Consider the following 23,361-nt stretch of genomic DNA (forward strand, 5'->3'; position numbering starts at 1 on the left):
GACATACCAATAATATTAGTATGACTGTATATGCTCTGAAGCAATTCATAAAAGTAACTTTGCTATATCAAGACAGATCAGAACATTTGTTATAAAAATGTACCATCACATTAGGCATAAGCAAAAATGAACATTTTAAATGAAAAAACGTATTACTGAGTGCATGGAGTTAAGCCAACTGCCATGTTAAAAAAATACAGAATACCCTTTGCTCACAGCAAAGTACCAATGAAAAATCTGGTACCAGGAACGTTCCCAGCTCCTCTGCGCTATCCCAGATACCTCATACTCTTTTTCACTATTTTTGGACGAAGCTTCATAACTGCCTAGGTACATGGACACAGGCTACAAATTCAAAGACAAAAAGGAAAATCTAGGATGACCTCAGAATCTGACTGAAAGAGAGGTGATAGGATCATTTGAGGCSTGCGGCTCACATTTGGGAACAGAACTGTGAAGTCTTCTCACAGGAGGGTAACATTTTTTTTTCTGCTGTAGCTATTACTAGTGACAAATGCTAATAAAATAAGTTCTCCTGATAGTACTCTTTTTTTAAATGGACAAGATGTTAACTTTACATCCTATCCAGGATATCAGCAGTAAAAGAGAAAGAAAACAAGGAATTGGTCCAATTTTCAAGATGCTGAAGGATTTGAGAACGATTTCTTCTGTTTAAATCCTCTAACCTTAGAAAATTTGTAATGCATGAGGATATAAAGAGGAACAATGTGGAAGGCAACTTACCTTATGGCCGGGCTTCCCTGGCAGCCCAGGTTTTCCAGGGTTCCCAGGAGTGCCTTCTGGTCCAGGGAACCCAATTGCTCCTTTTTGCCCTATTGGCCCTGGTTTTCCCTTGAAACAAATTCAAACAAAATGCAAAACAGTTGACTCTCTCCACCTCCACTGTCACAGAATGAGATTTCAGCCGCAGTACTTCCTAAACTCTATATAACAACAGACCCACTGACCCTGGTGAATACTCAGAGGGGGCTCTGAGCTAGGATGTTCAGTTTAAAGTGCTGTTGCTTAACTGAGACTGGCTGTGAAACCACAAGGCTGACCCCTCTGCATGCCAGGCCTGGTAGATGGACTGGAGTCCTCATTCTTAAACTGAAGCATGGAAATCTGATAAAGAAAATCTGTTTCTTTATCCTTTTATAAGGAACAATCATAYGCTTTCTCAGCCTTTATTTTATTAGACACTCTATACTGTCCAATTGAAAATTTATACTCTTTATATATGCACATATCAAAAACACACACACATTTGATTAGACAAGTTTGGGCTAACCATTGCTATACTTGCACTGAAAGGTCTCGGCTCACTTCCACCAAAGGATTWGCGAATTTTTCTTTACAATCCGTTTTCCTTTAGGCTGACACATACTACCTTAAGGGGCTTGGAATTCTACAATGCATGAATGAATGTATTTCTCAGAAATATAAATATGCTCTCTAACTACAGAAAATGGCTTTCAAAATAGTGTATTTAACAACAGCCATATGGAGTATAAAATGTGTCATTCTAGTCTCATTTCTAACTTCTAGTTCCTGAATACTCTTGCACTGGGAAGTGCTTTAAGATTTCCCTAAGTTCCACTTTTACTTCTCCTCCTCACTCCCCCATATGTCTTGTCTTTCTACCTTTGCCCTGTAGAACCGATGCTCGCCCTCCAGTCCTCCAGAGGAAAGAGCCAAGCATTAACGAAAGACATAGTTTGCTTGTTCGCAGAAGGCTGTTCAACATCTGTCCATGAGGAACAAGCCTTGTGAAGCAGCTGTATTTCCTTGGTTAGCAGCAATGTTTTGATGTGAGGTAGTAAAAGTTATTTATAATATGTACTTTTGTGGTATTATTTATTAGAAGACTTAAAYAGCCTTGATGCATTTCTTTTTTGGTTATGCTTACAGAACGCACASTGCTTCCCGCTCCTGCTCCTCCCTCCAGGAGAGCAAGATGCAAGCCAGCTTCTCTAGCGTAACTGARGCAGGAGCAAGGCCAGGGCAAGGGAGGGAAAGCAGTAAAGCCCAGGAGCTCTGTCAGCCCCATCAGTCACAGGCACATGGGTCCCGGCTTCTGTTCAAAGCAGAGCTGACGGGAGCCGGGAGCGAACAGCAGTTTGGCTCAGGGCAGCGTGACGTGACGACTCCTGCACGCCCAAGGAGCCACACGGACAAATGATCTAATCGTGTAAGTGGGGACCACCTTGTTATACACAGAGCAGCTGTACTTCTTTTCCGTGTTCTCAGTAACTGAGTATAGTTTGATATCATTTAACATAGTTTCAAAAATTATTATTTTCACAAAGGTTCCTTTATGCCTAGATAGTAAGAATGTTCTTTTAAATGAACATAAATTATGCCTACATCGACTTTACTGGAACAACAAGAAATGTCCACAGTATAAATAAGACCTTCTGGTACCATCGGCATAGCTCAAATTTGATTTTATTGTTTCTTATATTCTTTGATTTATAAACAGAAGATAAATTGTAGGATTTTGTTACTTACAGGAATTCCAGGTTTGCCTGCCTCACCCATAGCTCCCTTCTTCCCTGTGGGACCCTAGAAGTTATAAGTATTTGTGAACTGACAGATGTCATTAATTCAATCCCCTAAGACGAGCTGAGAATTGTTCCCCTCTASACGAATGCTTGCGTTGCCTGGCTTTGGATCAGATCATTTCCATTTCAGGAGACAGCAGAAACATTTTCTGGAAGTGTATACATTTTCTGGTAGACTTGTATACATTTGCCCTTTCCTGCACGGACARTTTGTAGCTCTCAGATCATTTTCAACAACAACTCGCGTAAAAAGTTACTTGCTGCTAATCTGACAATTTCAGCCACATCTTTGTAAGGAAGTAACTTCTACAACACTTTCCATATCTTTTAAAAATGAAAATCATGAAAAGTAAGCAATGTAGATGTACCGAATGTGTGTGGAACACAAGACTGTCACAGAAGGGAACTTTTTTTTTTTTTTTTTTNTAATTAAATCTGTAATGCACGTGAAAGAAACTTTACTTTAAACAAGACTTTTTTGGTTTGTTTAAGTTAGAAATCTGTATTTAAGGTCAACTGAGAGATACTGATAGCAAGCAGCATTCTCACAATTAACTTAGTAACACAGGAGGCCAAGTACCCACAAAGAAAAGTTCAGAATGGATCCAAAGCACTTCAGAGAATTTTGCTTATAAGACATTTTTCATGGAATGAACAAGTCTAAAATATTTCACTAACTTTAGAAAGCATTCATAAATCACAATGTGGATAGGAATCATATTCTACCTCTCAAGGACACAACTACTCAGACAGCAGGGACAAGAATAATACTTGCTCATATAGCTCAAGTAAAAAAAGCACTTCCTACATTTTCTGTATTAATTATTTTTAATGTTGTTCTCAAAGCAAAAGTTAGAGGATTACTATGCTGCACTAAGCTAAAATTACATATCATGCAATAAAGTGAAAAAGCTAAAGATCTTTCTAGGGTAAATCTTTTGTAATCAATAGACAGGTAGAAATTTTATTTATATATATATATATATATATATATAAAAATAAAATCAGGAAAATTCTGCTCTGTTCCTTAATTTAATTCCTTTTTGTTAATAAAGTTATACAAAAACGTGACCAATCAAAACTGAAACTTACATATTCAAAGAAATTCATACTGTCTTCATTAAAATTTCAGGAGGCATCTAAAACAAACCCAGGCAACTCAGYACTGCAGTTAACGGGATTGGCTTTGTAAAGTTTGTTATGCACCACCAACCATACCACTGGAGTAAAGACTGTATCACTGTGTTTCTACTATTAACATTTTTTCGTAAAGCTTTAGACTGTTACGGTTTACTCCAAAAATCATCTCCATGGGGAGAGCAGAGGATTGACTGATTTTATCCTGTGCTGTGAGCAGTTTGTCAAAAGCAATGCATCTGAGCGTAACATGGCAAGCGTACATGCTGACGATGCCTCCATACGGTATTTCCTTTTTACTGCTCCCCACTGCTAATCTACCATAGATTCTCATATTTACTTAGAAAAAATTGGAACTTTAACATAGTTGCTTTGTGGAACTTCTCAGAAAAAAATGATAAAACTAATATCTTTCAACACACCATCAGGGTAAACTGTGATTTCTAAAAGAAAAGATTTGCTCTTTGATTTTTTTTTAATGACTTGCTCTATTATTACTCCTGTATTATTCGATAGTAAATTCCATATTTCCAAGCTCACTGAAAATTCAGTGCAGCACAGTACCGGGAGCTTTCATTACAGATCAGAGCAGTAGAATCCTGGGCATTTTCCAGAGCTAAATTGCCAGAAGGAATTCTAGTTAAGGGTATAACTGAATATCATTCAAACATTTACAAAAGAGCCTTTCTTAATGCTTTGTATCACACTAAGGTAAAACCACTGTCCTATCAAATAACACATATTTGCTATCTAAGATCATTATGCATTTCTCCTAATTTTCTGTTTAGATTTTTATTCTTCCTAGAGGTATGAAAAGAAAACCCAAACATTGAGCTTCAATCTTATATAACAGTAAAACCCAGAACAACTTCCATGGTGCACTGACAATCATTTACAGGCAATTTATCAAAGAATTTCTACTAGCTTAATATTTGGAAAAAATAGCCCAATCATTTCCAAACAGAATTTGCATCTGAGATCTGATTCTTTCCAGGGAAAAGCAAGATGTCACCAATGGATAATGTCATACGAATGCTGAGATGCCACACAGGTGTCTGAGATGAGTCAAACTGCGCCTGTCCAAGCAGGAATGCAGCATGATCCGTGTGTAGGCAGCTGACACCAGCCGTAACGCTTGCACGCCTGGAAGGGACCACACACACTGCTGGGGCTCCAGAGAGCACGAGGCGGTACACTGTCTCCACCTCAGGCTGGGTTATGTGGGAAGTACTGCTCAGGCCTTGCTGAATGTCCCCTGCTACCGTTTATAGACTTGAAATGGTAAATACAACAAGAAGACCCTCCTGTTAAGAAGTTAGCCAAAATTCAGCCTAAACCTACAAAACAGGTGGAATCTAGATTTGATCTGATTTGAAATCTAGATTATTTTTGCTACAGAGTTGTCCAGCAASCCCAGGAATTTCTTAGAACTTAAAAAAAACAGCAAGACTGTCTAGGGCATCAAATCATAGTGGTAGACAATGATACTGATTTAAGCTGGATTCAACTCAAGTTGCTCGTTCAAGKTCTTAAATCTTAACATAATGTGGGACATGAAAACCAGTGGCAGAGAGCCCTAATATTCCTTTCACATTTGAATATAAAAGCAAATTACAAATCATCTTTCAGAACATCAGTCCAAAATTATGCTTCATTCTTAAAAGCAGCCTTAGAGTTCACACACTATACTTCCTTATTTTCTAATGAAGGTAAAAGTAGAACATACAAAAACACGCAAATTCAAATGTTTGTAAAAACACGCAAATTCAGATTCGGTGGAGATTTTCCTTATTTTTGTCTACGTACTTTTGAACCTCTTTCTCCTTTTGGTCCTTGTTCCCCAATTTCACCTGGTTCTCCCTTGGGAAAGAACAAATATTAAATAAATTTTAAAAAATCCTTTGAATTAAGATGAAAATGAATTTTCAACAGCCAATAGAGGATTCTYGCTGTTTGAGACACTTACTGGAAGCCCCTGCTGTCCGATAGGTCCTCTAAGCCCTGGAACACCCATATGACCCTGGGAAGCAAAAAATATAACATGCTGCAATACAGATAACTCAGGACATCAAGCTTGATGAGCTACAAATTTCCCTGTGAGGYCTCGGGAGGGGCTGAGGGGCCCCAGCTCCCATGACAAACTGTATAAAGGATGCTCAGCTCTCCTGAGCCCAGACCTTGGGTGGCCTTTCTTCTTTCAGTTCCCTACTCAAAACTTACTGCAAGAGCGAATTATATATTGTTTATACATTTCTGCACTACTATGAGCACAGATCATATTTGGTTCATTGATTTATTACCATGCCTAACCTCTAGTGTCTGCATAACTTAAACAGGAAACTTTGCAGGAAACCTGTCTCCTGTATTGCAGCAAACAAACATGATCAGTAATTAGAATGAAGTTATCAGGCATTTATATTTGCTTAAAGACTATGTAGGATAACAAATAATTATTGGGATGAGATCTACAAAACCATAGTGCTTACATTTCAAAGAAAAATATTAATTGATCAGTTCAGTGAGGCATCATCAGATACATCTCTGCGTACACTTTTGAGCGAACATCCAAACTTCTGTTTTGTTACATACCACATTCAAATAAAAAGAWGTGAAAAGCAAGAGGTAATTAGTTACCTTGTAGCCTTCATCACCAGGTTCTCCCCTATCTCCACGTTCACCACTAGGACCCTGCAGAGAAAACCAAAGAGCACAATTTAGCAGCTGAGCATACTGCTGCAGCCATAGGGAAGACAGAAAGCTGGGATTTCTCTCAAAACAGATTGACAATACAGTCTGAATCAAGGATTAAAAATATTAAAGTTAGCTTGCCTCAAAGAGCAAACATGAATTATTTCTAAACAAAATTATTACAGTCAGACATAAGACTGTCTAAAAATTTTGTAACTGAAGACCAGAAGCTAAAAGATCTTACATGGCCATAAATTAAACAAGCATTGATCTCAGTGAAACTTCTCCAAGTTGTATAGAGTCTCTCTCTCATACATGAGAACAGAATTAAACATCTGCACGAATAAATGAACAGACTTTCTTTCAAAGGCACAAGAGGAAYACCGTCTCATGATTTCTATAAGGGAACATACCGAAAATGATTTTTTTTTTTTGAAATGACTGGCTATACCCAGAATCTGCTTTAGTTTTGAAGTTTACTCTAATGAAAAGGCATTCTCACTTCCTCAGCATGCCTGCCTGGGAGGCATCTGGTGCAAAGCCTGTACAGGAGCTGAGGGAGCGGTATGATTCCTGTCCTGTAGCTGTTCCTGCTGCAGTCAGACGCCTATTGGCTCTACTTTGGGGAAAGCTCTTTACTCCAATTCCATAAGAAATGAAATTTCTCCTGGAAAATTTAACTCTCATTGCAGCAAAGGGAGGAAATCTCAATCACAAAGAAAATTATGGGGTGGGTAATTGTGTTGACAGGAACTAAGAATTGCCAAGACTTGAGAGTAGACATCCAGCCTCTCTCTCCTTATATAGAATAATAAATAAGTAATTGCTTTTTTTCTGAAGTAACAGATCATCATGAAAAACTGGACAGGGATCACTAACAGCAGTCTATCTTTACARTTCACAAATTAATAGATAAGCTGTATCTACTGCATATCCATCAATAGATGCTATTATCCTACTGCTCCTATACTCTCCAAGGTTTCTGCAGCCTCTTGACATGTTTCCTATATGGAATCCACAAGATGGAAAGACCTGGCTTGCAACACTAGCTCAGTCAGCGGGGCAGAGCCAGCCCAGCCATGACAGAAGTAGCTGAATTTCCTTCTCTCAGGCATAATGAAGCTAAAAATGTGGCCCAGATTCTCTCTTTGGTTACATCAGAGTCTCACAATCTTGCTTTTTGGGGAGATGAGGTATAAAGATTAAGGGCAGTCTGAAGAGAAGTAGGCTGTAAAAGCATTACTTCTGGCATGAATCAAAGCCTGAACAAGAATAATTTTTAGTAAGATTTTGAGATGGCATTTATTTTCTGSACATGCTCCTAATTGATGCTGAGAAATACTCCACATATAAATTAGGAAACAAATAGTTATAAAACGCAGCTCCTTCTCTCAAAGCTAAATCAGCTTTCTAGTGATAATGAAAGAAGTTAGAACGTATTTCTGGTTGGTAAAGTAATTAGGTACAATTTAGGAGAAAAACACAGTGCGTAAAATTCTGTTCTGATTTGTGCTACTCTAAAATACTGATTAATGGCATTAGTGTGATTAAACACAGGGCACACACTCTTAAGCAGGAAGGAGCACATGACTGCATTTTTCAGAGAGGGATTACTGATTTAAGGACTCTTGTTCTACGTTTTTGTACAAAGGAGTACTGACTCCGGAGACAGTGATACAAGTTTCAGAAGCAGCCTGCATTGTCTCTCGTCTTGAGGCACTAATAAATTTTTTTTGAGAAAGAAAGACCTACTGGTTCACCTATGGGCCCAGGTGGTCCAAAAACTGTATTATCCTCGCCTGGGTAACCCTAAAATAAGAACAAGTATTAAAACATTTGCTTAAAAATTCAACATTACCTGCAAAGCACATATGTTCTGATTTTGATAATACAYCTATAAGAGCATATTGCATAGTTGGTAGTAGTGAATATGATTCTTGCAGCTTTAATACAGTGAAAACTTCTTTTTAACATGCACAATCACTGTAAGAAACACATTTAGGACTAAAAAATAAATACATGCTCTGTTGTTGAGGGCAACTATAAAACAATTGTTTGATGAAATGTCCAAGTAATTTTTTTTTTAATTTTACGGAAAAAAAGAGAAAAAGGATATTTGACAGGAGGAAAAAATAAAATTTCTTCTATTGTTTTACAAAATATATTCCTTATAGACAAATAAGTTTACAGAAAACTTCCATCAGCCTGAACAGGATCACTCTTTATTTAATTTTAAATATGAAAAAAACATCCAAAGTAATAAACAAAAATGTTACCTGCTCCAGATAATATTTATCAATATATTTAACATAAAGAAAGAGACTCACATTTTAAAAAATGTTTAAGTTTTCAAAAATGTACCAGATATCTTTTTCAGAAATGACTAAGCAAGCTGGACCTCTAACTCCCATCAATTTAGTGTTCAGTTAATTCTTTCTGAAAATTACCTTAAACAGTTATTTATAAAATCCCCAGCAGTTGCCTATTTTCAGCCTTCATGACAGATCTGGCCCTAATGTAAGGGCATGTTTCTCCATCAGGTGCAGATCCCTGTACCTGCCTGGGGTTGCACAGGCTTCAGTACGCATACAAACCTGTTTGCAAGATCTGAGCCATAGAAGAGTAATAACGATTTTGACTCAAAAAAGCAACATTGGGGCAACATCCTGCAAACAGGATGTCTGCAGTCTATTAAGCATAGACTTCTGTCCACCACAATTGGACTTTCAGCAAGATGCATGGGAATACTTGCAGGCTTAAAGTTAGGCGAACACTTTGCTCGTTCCACATTGACTATTTCTCTCAGCAGCCCGACTGAGGTCAGTGATGCTACCTAATAGATTCGAACGTATTTTTACAATGGGTATTTTGTGTTTAAAACATGAAACATTTCAACCATATAAATTTAGAAACTTTGCCTCCTAATGATCTGTTTCCACAGGCTTATATTTCATGCTCTCTCACAATATCATAAATCTTGGAACAGTGGCTTTTGCCACRTGTTGTGGAAAACTGTGAACATGAGGTAACATTCCATCCCTTTATGTTTACTAGAACAGTAAGAAAGCGTAATTCATACCCATACCTTCTCCCCTTTGGGTCCTGGGGGTCCTGGTGGCCCTGGAGGACCCTGGTGACCCTGAAGAAGCAAACAAAATAGCAATTAATTTCAAAACAATTAATTGAATAATAAAATAATCTCAAGCATCCTTTCAGGTGCTTGTTACTATTGTTTTTTGCTGCTTCCTAATAATGTTAAATAGTGACGTGCCATGGAATTAATGGACCCAGCCAGAAAAATTATTGAATATAGGAAGAGCCCTGTGCACACAGGGAAACCAAAAGGTCTCAGCAGGGCTAGATGCAGGTGAGGCAAGTTTAGGGTCCCAGATGGAAGTCCTTGTTTAGAATAAAGACACAGCAGCCCGGTCTGTAAGAGTCAGACTCCATCCATCKATGAGGTTCATCAGAGAGCAAGAATTATTTTTCAATAAAAACAACTGCTAGTAAACTCACATGTAACAGTCACTGTTGACCAAGGCTAACATTTCTGAGTAGGCAATCAAGTATCATATAAATATTTCAGTATCTGACATTCTTTAAGATAAATGTGGATTCTGGATACAGTAGACTTCCTATGATACACAAAGTTATTTAGAGTACCAYAGAATTACTTAGGGATGCGTGTGTACATGAATTCAGCAAAACACTCACCCCATAACCTGGAATTCCTGGCTCTCCTTCAGGTCCCATTACACCTAGATGTCCCTGTAAAATGCAATAATCAGTGACAGAAAAATGACTTCCCTTTTAAAATGTTTCAACAATGCATATTTTATAAAGTCATCAGTTAAAAAGAAATATTGAGAAACACAGATTTTACAAGTGCAAATTACTCCTTTGTTTCYACCTTTATTTGCTAAAGAAATTGGTCTTTTTCCCTGTTCTGTAGAATGGATGGTGAAAATTTTCAGTCCTAGCTTTATAACCCCAGGGCATAAATAGGATCAAAAAGGAAAATATCTGAACTTTCAGGGGTGCTGAGGAACTCTGTTTATAAACATTAAGTATGCCAAGAGAAGCTGAAGGTGTTCCTCACCTTAGGAAGTTGTGTGTGAGCATTTTTCCTAATGAGCCCTTCCTACTTGAAAATACTGTTGAAAATACCTAATGGTAGCTACTTTACTTATGYGCTTCACGCATGCAGGGATATGGTGCTGCACTTGGTGGCTGTGGGGCTGGGCCCTGGAGTGGCAAGGCAGGCACATCACCTCACTGATGCTGCACGGGCTGCACATGCCCCTGCAACTGCTATCACATGGCTGAAGTGAGCTCAGGGAGTCTGTGATGAGAGGGGCTTTGCATGCAGTTCATGAAGTTAATGGAAACATGCTTGATTTGGTTAACTTTGGATCAGGCTCTCATTCAGCGCTCCCCCAGCAGTCTTTATCCGAAATGCTTTGTTTTAGTCATGATTAACACTTACTCCATATGACAGCAAAGCACATCTTTTCTGTTTCTCAAATGAGGCAGTTTTAAGAAACAGTTGGATCAATGGCGTTATATCAGGACTGCAGGCATGTGTATGCTCTGCAACCTGCAACTCCAATTGCCAGAGGTGGGACCTGACCAGAGCAGCAGATGATTCCCTGCAGGCCCTCATGCCCAGGTTTCTGTCTGGAGAGGGTGCACGGGTCTCATTCTGACAAGGAAGGGGCCAGGGCAAGCACTTGGCCCAGAGGTTGTTAGGGACTCTGAGATCCTACAGTTTAAACATTGCCTGCATCACCAGCTGCCTCAGAGAAATATTTGTATATGCCACAGCTGTGACCTGCCTCTTTCCACGGAGAGAGGCAACGCTGCTGAACCATAAATATATGAGCTCTTAAATAAGCATAGTTTATACGAACCAAAGGACCTCGAGTTCCTCTTGCACCTTTAGGACCAACTTCCCCAGGTTGGCCAAAGTCACCAGCAGGTCCAGTTTCTCCAGGGGGGCCAAGCTGTCCCTTTTCCCCCTGTTGGTGTTATTGTATTAAAAAAATAAGAGATTGATACGAATTTTTCAAATGTGGTTTACGCCTAACCAAACTGCTATTATTATTTAATAAAAGTATTACATTTACAGGTGTCATTTACYGTAGTTCTTAGCATGTCTGCATCTAAAACTCTACAGTAAAGAAAACTGTGCTAAAGCCTCTCTGTTAAGCTTTGGCTAAACCCAGAGATAAACATTTTTGGATAGCAGCAGAAATTGTTCTGAGTTGCAAAATCACATTTTCATCCAAATTTAAATTTCCTCAGGTCCCAAATGTTCCTGACTGCTGAAYCATGACAATTCCAATTGCTATGGCTCACTAGAAAAAAAAATGGCTTGAAGTGTGATCTAAAACAGGGACAGACTTGGTGCATTTTATAATTCGACTGCAGCATGAAACTATCCACACACAAAACAAAGCCTGCTGATGTCTTTTAGGGCACTGACTGGCATTCATCAGCATCAAGGGACTGACTAGAATTATTTCGCAATGTAAATTCAAGTCTCAGATAAAAGGACGGGAACTGGGGGAAAATGAAAAATACTACCTTCTTCCCTGGGCGACCTCTCTGACCTGGATTTCCCGGTATTCCTTCAGTGCCCTGTATGTTCATTAGGAAGAGAAAAAACAAATGATTGAGAAAGGTCCTGGAACACATTTAAACTGTGCTTCAAACTGGATAACCTGAGAGGAACCTGGTAATGCAGAGACCTGGGTGGAAAATATTTCATTAACTGTGACTGTAACTTAGTAGGACTGTTTCAAGTTAYAGCAGAAAAAGATGGGCAAGCATCGGGGATTACTTATAAAACTAGTGAGAATGCACTGAAAACTGAGGAAAAAACATAAATCTTGTCCAGAGAGAAAATGTTAATTTAGCAATGAAATTGCTTCAGTACAAACACCAGACTTTGAGAATCTGATATGCAGCAAGAGGAAAACTAAGAGAACCTTGGGGTGTCACGTGTGAAAAGCAGAGCCCTGGTATAATTCACTGCAGAGGAGAGGCCTAAATCAGGAAGTGCTGATGCCACTGCTGCCAGCCTCCTGGTGACCGGGCATCTGGGTGTGTGGCCCACAGCTGGSGTGGATGTTGTGGGGCATGCCATGGGGCACAGTCCTGCTTCCCTTCTGGCTGCTTCACGAACTGCCTCTCCTAGAAGTGCGGGAGTGTTCAGGGCTCCCCAGCTTCAATTTACTCAAAAGCTCTCTGAAGGCAAGGAGGTGATTTAGCTTCAATTTTAGGTAAAGACAGATACGCCATGCTTTTCAGAGTTGTTGTGATGATTAGCCAGGATAAATATAGTTTAAGCTGGTTTGTAAAGTGTATCTGTTGCTCTGTAAGCCTCTTCTGTTTAAGGTGAAAGGTAATATTCTCCTCAACTCCAGTAAAACTTCCAAGCTATTGATTACGGAAAACTAGTCTCCTCATTCCGACTGGGATGCCATGATCTATCTGCATCCTTAGAAGTAGGTCAAACCAAAAGCRTTGATGCCATAACAAATAAGCTAACTGACGTAACAACGTTAACTGTGGATCCCAATGCTCATTTACTATTGTCCTGTGCGTGCATGCTGCCATCTTTCTCCACCTGCAACCTCTGTCTTAGCTATCTAGCACAACTGGTGTTCYCGTAATATGTTTAACTCCTTTCATAGAGGCACCAAAATGAAGTTAAAGTGCCTTTTAAGAAAAATACGAAATCATGAAGTTCTTCCTTTCTCCTTACTTTTTACAGTATATGCCTCATCACTCATTCATAAGAATGATTAAATATTTTGAGACTGCTGACAGCCTCCTAATGAAAGTAAGGATAGAGTCTAATGACAGAAGGTTATCTAGCAAGGAGAGATAGGAAGCAAGAGGCTCCAGGCTGYGTGGCTTACACACCTGGGTGACAAGTGAGACGGATTCACTCTCTGCTAAGAGGTCGAAGATTTAAGATAGGGAGACTATTAATCTTTTCTCTCTACCAATCCTGAAAAGCTGAACAGTATAGAAAGGAGAAACAGGCTAATTTAAAAATGACAATCTCTATTTGCAAGGGAAAAACAGAAATATTTTTTTTTAAAAAAAGGAAATGTAAGCAAAATTTAAAAAGAAGAATAACAAAAGCAAATAAATAGAAAATCCAACTCATCCTGAAAATACTTACAGGAACGCCCAGCATGCCAGGCTCACCAGGCAGACCTATAATTCCTGGTATTCCCATCTCCCCTTTTTCACCACCTTCTCCAAGTCGTCCCTGGTCCCCAGAGTCTCCCTAAAACAAATATTAAAGAAAAAAAGGCTTTAATCAAGATGCTACAGAATTACTTATTATTGAGAAAAAAGTGTTACACATGAATTCGTTGGACCTCCAAGTCAGACCAAAAGGTCACTAAAACTGATAGGAATCTTTCCAGTTTTGGATCACATTCCAAGTTATCATAAAGTCTTTTCTAGTCCTACAGATGTGTATACTCTCTCCTACAGCAAGATTTTGGTTTAGCCATCTCCAGCTACCTAAGGATGCCCTCTGTGACATAACCTGTCCTGGTGCCTGCTGCAGCCCCTGGCTTGATCTGACACACGGAGTGGGGCAGCCTTGGGCTTGCTGTCTTCAGCATAGAGGGCACTATGGAAGGAGGCTGTACTCAGTTCTCCAGCCTGTGTTTGCTCTCTCAAGCTGCACAACTTTGCAGTTATTACAGGGTAGTTATATGCCTAAAAGGCACAGAAAAGCCCACAAATTGGCTACCCCCTGCTAGAGCCTCATGTGTTAAAACTATGCACACTTAACTGGGCTCTGTCGAGCTTGTGAAATGCAGGGGGCGGGGGGGAACAGATTTGGGTTTTTAAACTAATGACTGCTCTACATTTGCTTTAAAAACTGAAAGTACCTTTTGGCCATCTTTTCCTTGGACACCATCTTCTCCTGGAGGTCCTGGTTCACCCTTACAGAAAGGAGCAATTGAAAACAAAGTTATTAGCGCTGTCTAAACGTCTCCAGATAAAAGTGTTGTGTTGGAAAATATCAGACTGTTTGGTTTTACACATACTCATTATGCTTTTCAATTTTATGAATTTTGGACAACTTCTATGCTGCTGTGATAATTCATTTCATTTGTCTTCATTTTTCACTGATTTAAAGTGGCAACATCACAGCCCTGTGAATCTGGAACGCAGGAAAATGTAAAAGACTATCAACATTAGAAAAACTGAGGCAATACTACAGCCATATAATGCTATAGATTCAGACAGCAGCACAGAGATCTCTTGGTTCCAGAGTGTATAATGTGTAATTACACTAACCTCAAATATATACCTATACTCTCCTGAAACTTCAGTGTTCATGTGGATAAGTGCTATATTGGTACATTTAATGACCCAATTTAGGGCCATGAAAAACTCATCACTTACCTATAGCAACCGCACCATGCTGTTTTAGCTACCAGAATATTTGCCTTTSTCAGGCCTGCTCTTCAAAGATGCTGGCCACCTGCAGTTTTTGACTGCAGATAGCAAAGATGCAAATAGCAGCTGCCCAGTATTAATACTATGGTATTGCAGACCAGTGTGTCCACTATGGACCACCATACCAGGAGTTATTCTTCTCCAAGGACAGGCAGAACTGTGCAGTCCACCTTGCTGGAGACTTCGGGCAGGAAGAGACTATGACAATTTGGAACTAATGGAACAAGGGAGTAGCTATATGGTAAAGCCTATGTCTGAAAGGATATGCTCTATACTCTTTTAAAAGCATCCTGGATAAAATCTGTCACTAGAATTGTAAAAACTTCAAAAGTAGGCAAGTATTTGGGACAGATGGGAGAGACAAGGTACAGAAAGAATAAATAGGGCCATGAGTGCTTGGTAAAATTGAGTGCTGAATGAGTTATCCACACCACCAGAAGCAAATCAGCTACGTTAGTGAGTGGTACAGAGAGATACTATGCTCTGCTGAGGCTATAATGTGCCCATTACCTGATCTAGCTCAGGTATCCATACACACCGTACACAGCATTATTTTATGCTGTCATCTTAACAGTTGGGCTAGACACCTGTGGATTTAACTTTCTGTTCAAACCACTTGTTCACATGTCTCTTGGGGACGTACGACACTTAGATAGCTATATTTCAGCATTATAATCAACAACTGGATAAAATATTATCAGTGTTCTTTCTTGAAAGGTATAAGAAAGTAACCTCTTATTGAATTCTTTTGAAAAATTGAAGTTTTCTAACCTTTCTGAAACACTTTTAATACACTTTCCTTTTCAGGAGAAGTCTTCCATCCATTGCTTACCCTCAAACCTTGATCACCTGGTTCTCCAGGCTTCCCAGCAGCCCCAGTGTCCCCCTGGAATATCAGAAGAAAATTAAATTATTTGACTGTTAAGGGACAATATTTCTAACAGTGATAGGGCTTACAGATAATGCAGTCATTGTGATAAACAGTATTTCTTAAGGACTCAGGACTCATTTCCTGYATCACTGCATACTTGGCTAATGAATCAGAACACTACCAAGTACTTGGATTTACTTTTATGGAAATTGGAAAAATATATATAGCACAGAARAAAGTAATTTCAACATTTACCTTTGCACCTGGTTCTCCCTGTAGGCCAGGTTCTCCCTCAGGACCAGGAGGTCCCTACAGAGTACAAGAGGTACAATTATACATGGTCACCAGTAACAATTTTGCAACTACCAAATAATGCAGCCAAAATASAAGCAGAAAAGCTACATGAGACACTAGCAAAGCTGCATGTCTAAAAAATAAAACTAAAGCAACACAGCTCTTTGGTCTTAAAAGAGATTGACAGAAGAGGAGAAAAGATGGTACAGGAGGAGTTCAGGACTGCATGGTGGATCAGGAATATATTGCAGACTCAGCAGCACGATTAAGCCTGTATCCTTCATCATAAATTACTAGCAGGCTAAGCAATAATCCATCTTTTGCAAACCTGACAACTCTATCGTTGTTTAGGCTTGGAGCCAAGTAGATATACCTTTGGGAGAACAAATGTACACTGGTCTTCAGCCCTCAAGGAGTTAATGATATCAGATAACTTGTAGAGTTTACATTTAAATCTTTTCTTAACAGGCAGTCAGAAAAACTAGGTTCTGGATGACTGAGGAAGTGCATATCTTTGAATAAACTAAATCCCTTTTGTTCTGAGTGAGTTCATCCCTCAGCTACTTCATTGCAAATGTGGCTAATATACTCTGTCGTATTTCTTTCAAAGATACTAAAAAAAATAAAAGCAAAGAATAGAAACAAAAGTTAGCAAGAAGACTGCCTGCAGCTGCTTTTCTTCTACCATTTGCAAAGATATATGATTAATGCTGTTCCAGTTGCAACCCCTCAGTCTTGGACAAGCTAATTGCAAGGAGAATGGTGCTTCCAAAAAAACCTCTGAACTTAACCTTTAACTTCTGGGTACAGATGTTATGAAAATATGCTTAAAAACAGTGCTCAAAACAGAAGTTGCTTATTTTAGACACTTCTTGTTGTAACAGCTATAAGGAATACAGACTCTCAATAGCTCATAGTATTTAAGTCAGGTATAGGTAAAACAAAAATAGTTCCTGAGCACATTGTCCAGACAGATTCTGTCCTTTGAGTGTCTTTAATAAGTATACACATAGATCCTTTAAAGCTTACCTCAAAACCCATTTCTCCAACAGGGCCAGCCTCTCCTGGTTGACCTCTTGGACCCTGGCATTAAACAAAATTTTGGATTCTTCATTCAGTTACGGCAGCACATAGACGATATTAAATTACACGGTACAGTCCTGATTTTGTCTCTGCACAACCCTGCCAACTAGGATAAGGYGTATTTCATTGTCTTTCCTCCCGAATCCCACGGCACATGCAAGTACCACAATGGGGTACAGTTAAGAGCACTGTAGATCTTATTGCCAGTCTTGACCCAGTAAAATTTCTGGTTTCAAAAGAATAGCACAGATCTCTTCTTTTAGGCCAAAAGTAAATTATCATCTAAACTAAGCTGTTCTCTTGATTAACTGAGACTTTGTTTAATTAAGGTTGGTCCACTGCTGTCTGGTTTGTTTTGTGGAAAAGCCTACAGTCTGGTATGGAATTAACTGAAAACAACTACTCTGTGCTTCACTTTACAGATTTAGCAATGTTTATACAGGACAATCACTGAGGTGTGACAGACTGCACACTGGAGCCTTTTTGGTAATAGTACGAGGCACTGTTCTTGTAAGCCATAGTATGAGTAATAAACTTATCGCAGTAACACCTACAGATCTTCTCTTAACACAGCACGCTCAAGTTCTGCATACAGGTTCAATTGTCTGTATCTGTTCATGGAGCAGGATTTGTATGTCTAGTGGGTATAGTTGCCTTTAACAGCTTATGACTGATTCCATAGCCACCGTGAATCTATGTCAAGACAAATCAAACCTCTGGATGCATTCAGTCTCCAAACTTTGAGAAAATTCACAGCTATTTATTCCTTTTGGATTCATCTCTGTTTAAAAGAGACTCTAAGCTTAAAACATATTTGTTACTCTATTATTCTTATATAAAGAAAAGATGCTGTGACCTGTATTTGCAATAGAAGCTTTTCAAGTAAATATCTACCATTTCCCCTTTCAGTTCCTCATTACAGACTATCCAATATGGTTTTGCTGCTCCTGATGACCTGGCAGTGATAATGTAAGTCTGTTCTTCYTTTCTAGTATGAATGTAAACAGTATATACTGAGAGAATTTCAGCAGTCGTGCGTATTTTACCCTACAGCTTCATTTAAGTGTAAGCAACAACTGAAACTACAGTTAATTTCCCAGGAAGAATTCACCTGGCCTAAATGCAAGTTCATTGGCTTTGGTTTGCAGCAGCTCCATGGCCTTCTACTATTCCAGTGTCCCAAAGCTTTGATTCAGGAGTCAAATATTTCTTCATAATATTCCCATGGAGCCATGTAAGCCTGCTGGCTTGGCAACATCTCTCTCACCTGTGACTCACAGGGAACTTCAGAAGTCAAAAATTTAGAGCAATATGGYGACCCCTTTTAACTATTAACAAACAATAATTCACAAACACGGATTTTACTAAAAGGTCTGACAAATAGGTAAAATAAAAGGTAATCTAGCTTAAACCTGTTGCTTAAACCTGTTGCTACAAGTTGTTCTAATTGCTTAATTTTCTCTGTTCTTCCATCAATAATTAGTGTTTCTCTGCTCTATGCAGAACTAGTGACAAGGCCAAAGAAACCTCCTCAGAAGCTGGTTTTTGTGCAGCGACTGGCTGATGGAAGACAAAGTCAAGCTGCTTGGATAAGCAGCTAAGAACAAACAAACAAACAAACAAACAAAAAACCCCAACCCTCAAGTATTTCATTTTGTAATGTCCTGTGCCATTTCCCGAGCTGCTTTCTAGTTCCACGTACCATTATCCAGACAGAGCCATTTTACTTTTTCAGCACTTGAAAAAAATAGTGTCCTGCTCACAAGATAAACATTTCTTAATTGTAAGGTTGCATGTGCATATTCTACCATGATGTGCACAATAAAAATGCAGGTTGCTCAAGAGTAGACTGCTTAGATTACACAAGGCTGGTAGTCATTCTCTCTCTCTCTATATATATGTGTGTGTGTGTGTGTGTGTGTGTGTGTGTGTGTATGTATGAAAATTCAGGTTTGACTGGCAAATGGCAGGAAACATGTATGTAAACTTGGCATTGCAAGAATCCTCAGATGTTACAATGGAGAAATTAGATAAAAAGAAATTAGATAAAATAGATTAAATGATATGAAAGAGATAAAAGACAGGAATCCAATAATAAACATTAGAAAATTCATTTTTTGTTGACACATCTTATCCTCCTACGAAGCTGGCAACTGAAATGAGTAGGTAATTATAGTTAAAATAAAACATACTAAAATAAAACCTATTGACTGTTAGAATTTTTCTGTCCAAAAAACCTTCTGTAAGCATCTCTGTCAGCCTGCAGATCAGTACCAATAACAATAATATTTAATAATATTACACATAATAATAATTAGAACTAATATATTTGATATCAACAATTCATCTTCAATATTTAAGCCAAGTATATTTCATTTGCCACACAAAAGAACTTAAGAAGCAACAAAACCATACAATTTTTGATAACTCTTAAGTTTCTGCACACAGAACAGCAGCTTTGTCCTAAGTCCTTCTAGGAAAACACACACTCTTTCATCGTATTTATAAGACTGACTCACCCCCAGAGATGGTGACATAACCCTAGTCTTGTCATGACTACACCTTGCATATATTTGTTGCAGATCCTGCATGATCTTTTGTTACAATATTAGCCACATAAAAGTGAATGCGGCTTTGAAATAGTAATAATCACAACAGGAATACAGTCTGCAAAGGAATGTCTGAAGTTTATTAGAACAGCCTCTTTTTTGTTGAAATTTTAACCTGTCAAATAGACGTGGCCCCCAAGCTCCTGAATAACCATCACAAATTTGCCTGTAAGAAATTACCACTTATATCTGTGTTTACACATACATTTACATAATCCATAATACAGATGTCTATCTCGATGCAGTAGAAAGTCACATAATGTTGAGGTCAAACTCTGTCATGGTCTACTACGCTGTGCGCTCCTTACTGCGGCGCTTCCCAAAAAGCTCAACAGGGCTGCTTATGCCTGAGTTGTGCTAAGCAAGGGAGGCAGACTCTGGCCCTCTCGTTTTGGAACAATTACCTCGTGATTCATATTTAACCACAGCAGACAACACCAAATATTGGTAAAACTGAGCTCAAGTTTCCAAAGAATTCAGTACGCTATGTGGAAAAATTATTAAGCTGCCATAACAATCAACTCACTGGCTCTCCCATTGCTCCCCGGTCTCCTGTGGTTCCGGGAGGCCCAGGCAGACCCTAGAAGATTAAAATAAAATGAAATAAAATTGAAAAAAAAAAAGATAGGAAGCAAGCTGTTTCATATTCTGTAAAAAGCCACATCCTCTCTTATTTCTGCTTACTCAATAATTTGTTCATAAATATCCATGAAATATGCACAGCCTTTTCTTCTAGATACATGTTACCCAGCTGTAGGTCCTATGGCAGCTGAGGGAGCCCTGAGTGAATCCAGCCTCTGTTTCTTTGACACAGGGATGGCTCCTGGCTGACCCAGTATCTACCAGTTCCTCACTGTTCTCCCTAGCCTCATGTGTTGTTTGTGTGTGCAAACTGCGCCTGCCCACAAAGTTACAAGCAACYTGTGTTACAGTGTTCGAGATCATCAGTGAGGTTCGCACCGCAACGCGAGTGGTGTGGCRTAAGGGGCAAGCAGCCCTTTCTGGCCAGCCTGGCTCACTGCATTTCTGTCTCATATCCTCTTCTAGAAACTGTAGCTGTATGAGTGCTAGAGTAGTACTTTGTACCCGAGAAAAACTGTACTAGTTCCCATCATTTCAAACTAAAGAGGTTTTGTTTCATTTATTTCTGTATACATAAACACATACACAAGAGTAACAACGGAAAATGAAAACCATTACGCCAAAAGAGAGAGGCAACAACCTTCCAACAACCTTCCAAATTTGAGCACAAAATCACTAACATTACTGCTTAGTTTTTCTACTTTCCTACTTTCTTCCTTCCTCTCTGAAAGTCTGCTGTAATTTGAATTGTCTGGTAACTATCTTTACAAAAGGAAGCCTCAAACAGAACATCTTACACTTCCATAGAAAGAAGACCTAAAAAAGAGGAATTTTTGTCTTTATACACAATATGCATTTTATATATTCAACCTCATGCTAATAGTACACATCTACTCTAAAATCTATCAGAGAACTGYATCTCTATGCCACGACGACTTTCCCATTAAAACTACAATAGAACTACTTCAACACACAAAGTAACTTCTAGCACTCTCCTACTTACTACAAGTGCTATTTTTTTCAACTGCAATTGGCTATCATACTGCACTCTGGAAAATCATCCATGCAAACACTGGTCTAGGTGCGGACCAGGCTACACTCACACCTGCTCCCACTTCAGCCCAACTCCTTTATGACAAACACAAACTATATGGTCAGAGAAAGGCCTGAAGTTTTGTTTGCCTTGGTAGAAGTACTRTAGCATTTCAGTACTTACTAGCACTCCTTGATCTCCTCTTTCTCCTGGATTTCCAGCCTTACCCTGATAAAAGATAAATATTGAAAGACAATGTTTGCTTTAGATAAATTCCAAATGCAACCCAGAAATTAATAGAAACTACATTACACTTTAATACAAAGATTGGCTCTGATACTTACAATGAGTCCAGGGAGTCCTTTCTTTCCTGGATCTCCTCTTTCTCCCTGATAAATAACCAAAAATGTGAGAGCTCTAYGTGCATTTGCTAGACAAGCTGCAGAGCATGCACATGATGTCAGTTTAAATGCAGGGTAACACTGCAGAGATTGTAGCTTCAGGCTCAGATATGCATAAATCGTAATAAGGAAGTACTTTAAGAAGGCAGAAGCTTGCTGGTCTCCTCTTACATAAAATAGAAACTTASAGCTCCTGACTGGCTTCACTTTTCTTGTCTCGTGTGTCATCAGCTATCTGAACATTTTGTGCACTGAGCAATGCACTTACCTTAATGCCTTGTGCCCCTACTTCTCCTGCAGGACCATCTGGACCTCTTGGCCCCTGAATATTAAACAAGTGATTTGGGATGTTAATTCCACKTTATTTTTGATTATCATCAGGAGAGATACAACATAAACCTTAGGAGAGGGTTGTTAGCATATACTCTGAAAACCCACAGGATGAAAATCAATTTTCRTTGTATGTTAAGTGTGAAATACAGCATCAAAGTCTGTAAAACCAGTTTCCAGTATGCTATAATATAAGCTTAAGAAGAAAGCTCTTCCTTTTTAAAATTTTATTTATATTTAAACTAGRTAGTTAGGGTCTCTGTTGGACATAGTTTGCAGGCAGATATTTTCCACTCTCTTTTCTATCCACTTTGTATGCATGCAATAGACATATTTACAGGAGCGTTTACAAAAGTATTTACAAGAATATTGGTTATATGGGGTGCTTTCTTTTGAGTAAGTTATAAATTGTACATGCAAAAATCCAGCTTGCCAGTAAGACTTTTATTTGCCTGTTTTAATCTGTTTTAGGCAGGATTAAAACCGACTTATGACCTCAGATAGCGAGCTGCTGTATTGCTAGGCTAAAACATCTACTGTAAATTGACAGTTTAAAACCAATATATGAAAAAGATAGACTATTATTTTACATTACTATATTAAAATTTAGCAAATATTTACACTCAAATTGTACAGAAACAATTGTTTAAGATCAGATATCCAAATCCTTAATTGACAAGCAAAAAAGGTACCTAAAACAGATAGTGAGCAAAACAGAAAATAATGTTTTATCTGGGCTCACTGAGGAGGCTATTTCCATAATTCTAAATATAAAAACTTCTTGGATACTGAAAATAAAACTAGTTAATAAAAATTTAAAACAAACAATCACTTTAAAGTAAGAACTAGGTGAACATCAAGATGATGGYGTCAGGTCTTTACAGCAGTGCATGGTGAGAGGATGAGAGACCCCAGCCTTCCTGGCAGCATCTGGGCTATGATGTGCTGGCATCATCAGAGGGAACTAGCAAATTGCTATCGCATGCCTAGAGGAGAATGATCTGTATTTTCAAAGCACATTTCTGAGATGTAGAGTGCCCTACATCACGGGCCATGGTTTTTAATATAGGGCAGGCAACCATGTCTGATTTCCAGAGAGTTGTAATACTGTTCTAATAGGCAATAATAGGGCTTGTGTAATGACTTGGTTGGAAGAACATTTGATTTTAGATCAGTCTTTTCCTCAAAAATGTCTGCAACTTCTATGTCCCTCTTGACTTTTTGAGGCAAAATATCACAGAATTTTATTCTTTGACTTGGATTTACTGCAGCA

The 23,361-nt window shown here is 38.7% G+C and overlaps 1 protein-coding gene across 2 annotated transcripts in view; it reads right to left on the reverse strand.

Annotated features, from left to right (window-relative positions):
- Positions 1–23,361, reverse strand: part of COL24A1 (collagen type XXIV alpha 1 chain) — a 145,650-nt gene that overhangs the window by 21,293 nt on the left and 100,996 nt on the right. For both annotated transcript variants that reach the window (XM_085303507.1, XM_085303505.1), the window contains 19 exons: positions 22,027–22,080; positions 21,702–21,746; positions 21,541–21,585; positions 20,269–20,322; positions 17,080–17,133; positions 16,012–16,065; positions 15,718–15,771; positions 14,312–14,365; positions 13,585–13,692; positions 11,976–12,029; positions 11,300–11,407; positions 10,104–10,157; positions 9,475–9,528; positions 8,142–8,198; positions 6,336–6,389; positions 5,668–5,721; positions 5,508–5,561; positions 2,512–2,565; positions 745–852 (listed from right to left, as the gene is read on the reverse strand). In XM_085303507.1, coding sequence (XP_085159633.1) covers positions 745–852; positions 2,512–2,565; positions 5,508–5,561; positions 5,668–5,721; positions 6,336–6,389; positions 8,142–8,198; positions 9,475–9,528; positions 10,104–10,157; positions 11,300–11,407; positions 11,976–12,029; positions 13,585–13,692; positions 14,312–14,365; positions 15,718–15,771; positions 16,012–16,065; positions 17,080–17,133; positions 20,269–20,322; positions 21,541–21,585; positions 21,702–21,746; positions 22,027–22,080 — 1,173 coding nt within the window. The remainder of the gene's footprint in view (positions 1–744; positions 853–2,511; positions 2,566–5,507; positions 5,562–5,667; positions 5,722–6,335; positions 6,390–8,141; positions 8,199–9,474; positions 9,529–10,103; positions 10,158–11,299; positions 11,408–11,975; positions 12,030–13,584; positions 13,693–14,311; positions 14,366–15,717; positions 15,772–16,011; positions 16,066–17,079; positions 17,134–20,268; positions 20,323–21,540; positions 21,586–21,701; positions 21,747–22,026; positions 22,081–23,361) is intronic.

This window comes from Rhea americana, unplaced genomic scaffold, assembly GCF_003343005.1.
Source record: "Rhea americana isolate MKP2758 unplaced genomic scaffold, rheAme1 scaffold_2, whole genome shotgun sequence".
Lineage (NCBI taxonomy): Eukaryota > Metazoa > Chordata > Aves > Rheiformes > Rheidae > Rhea > Rhea americana.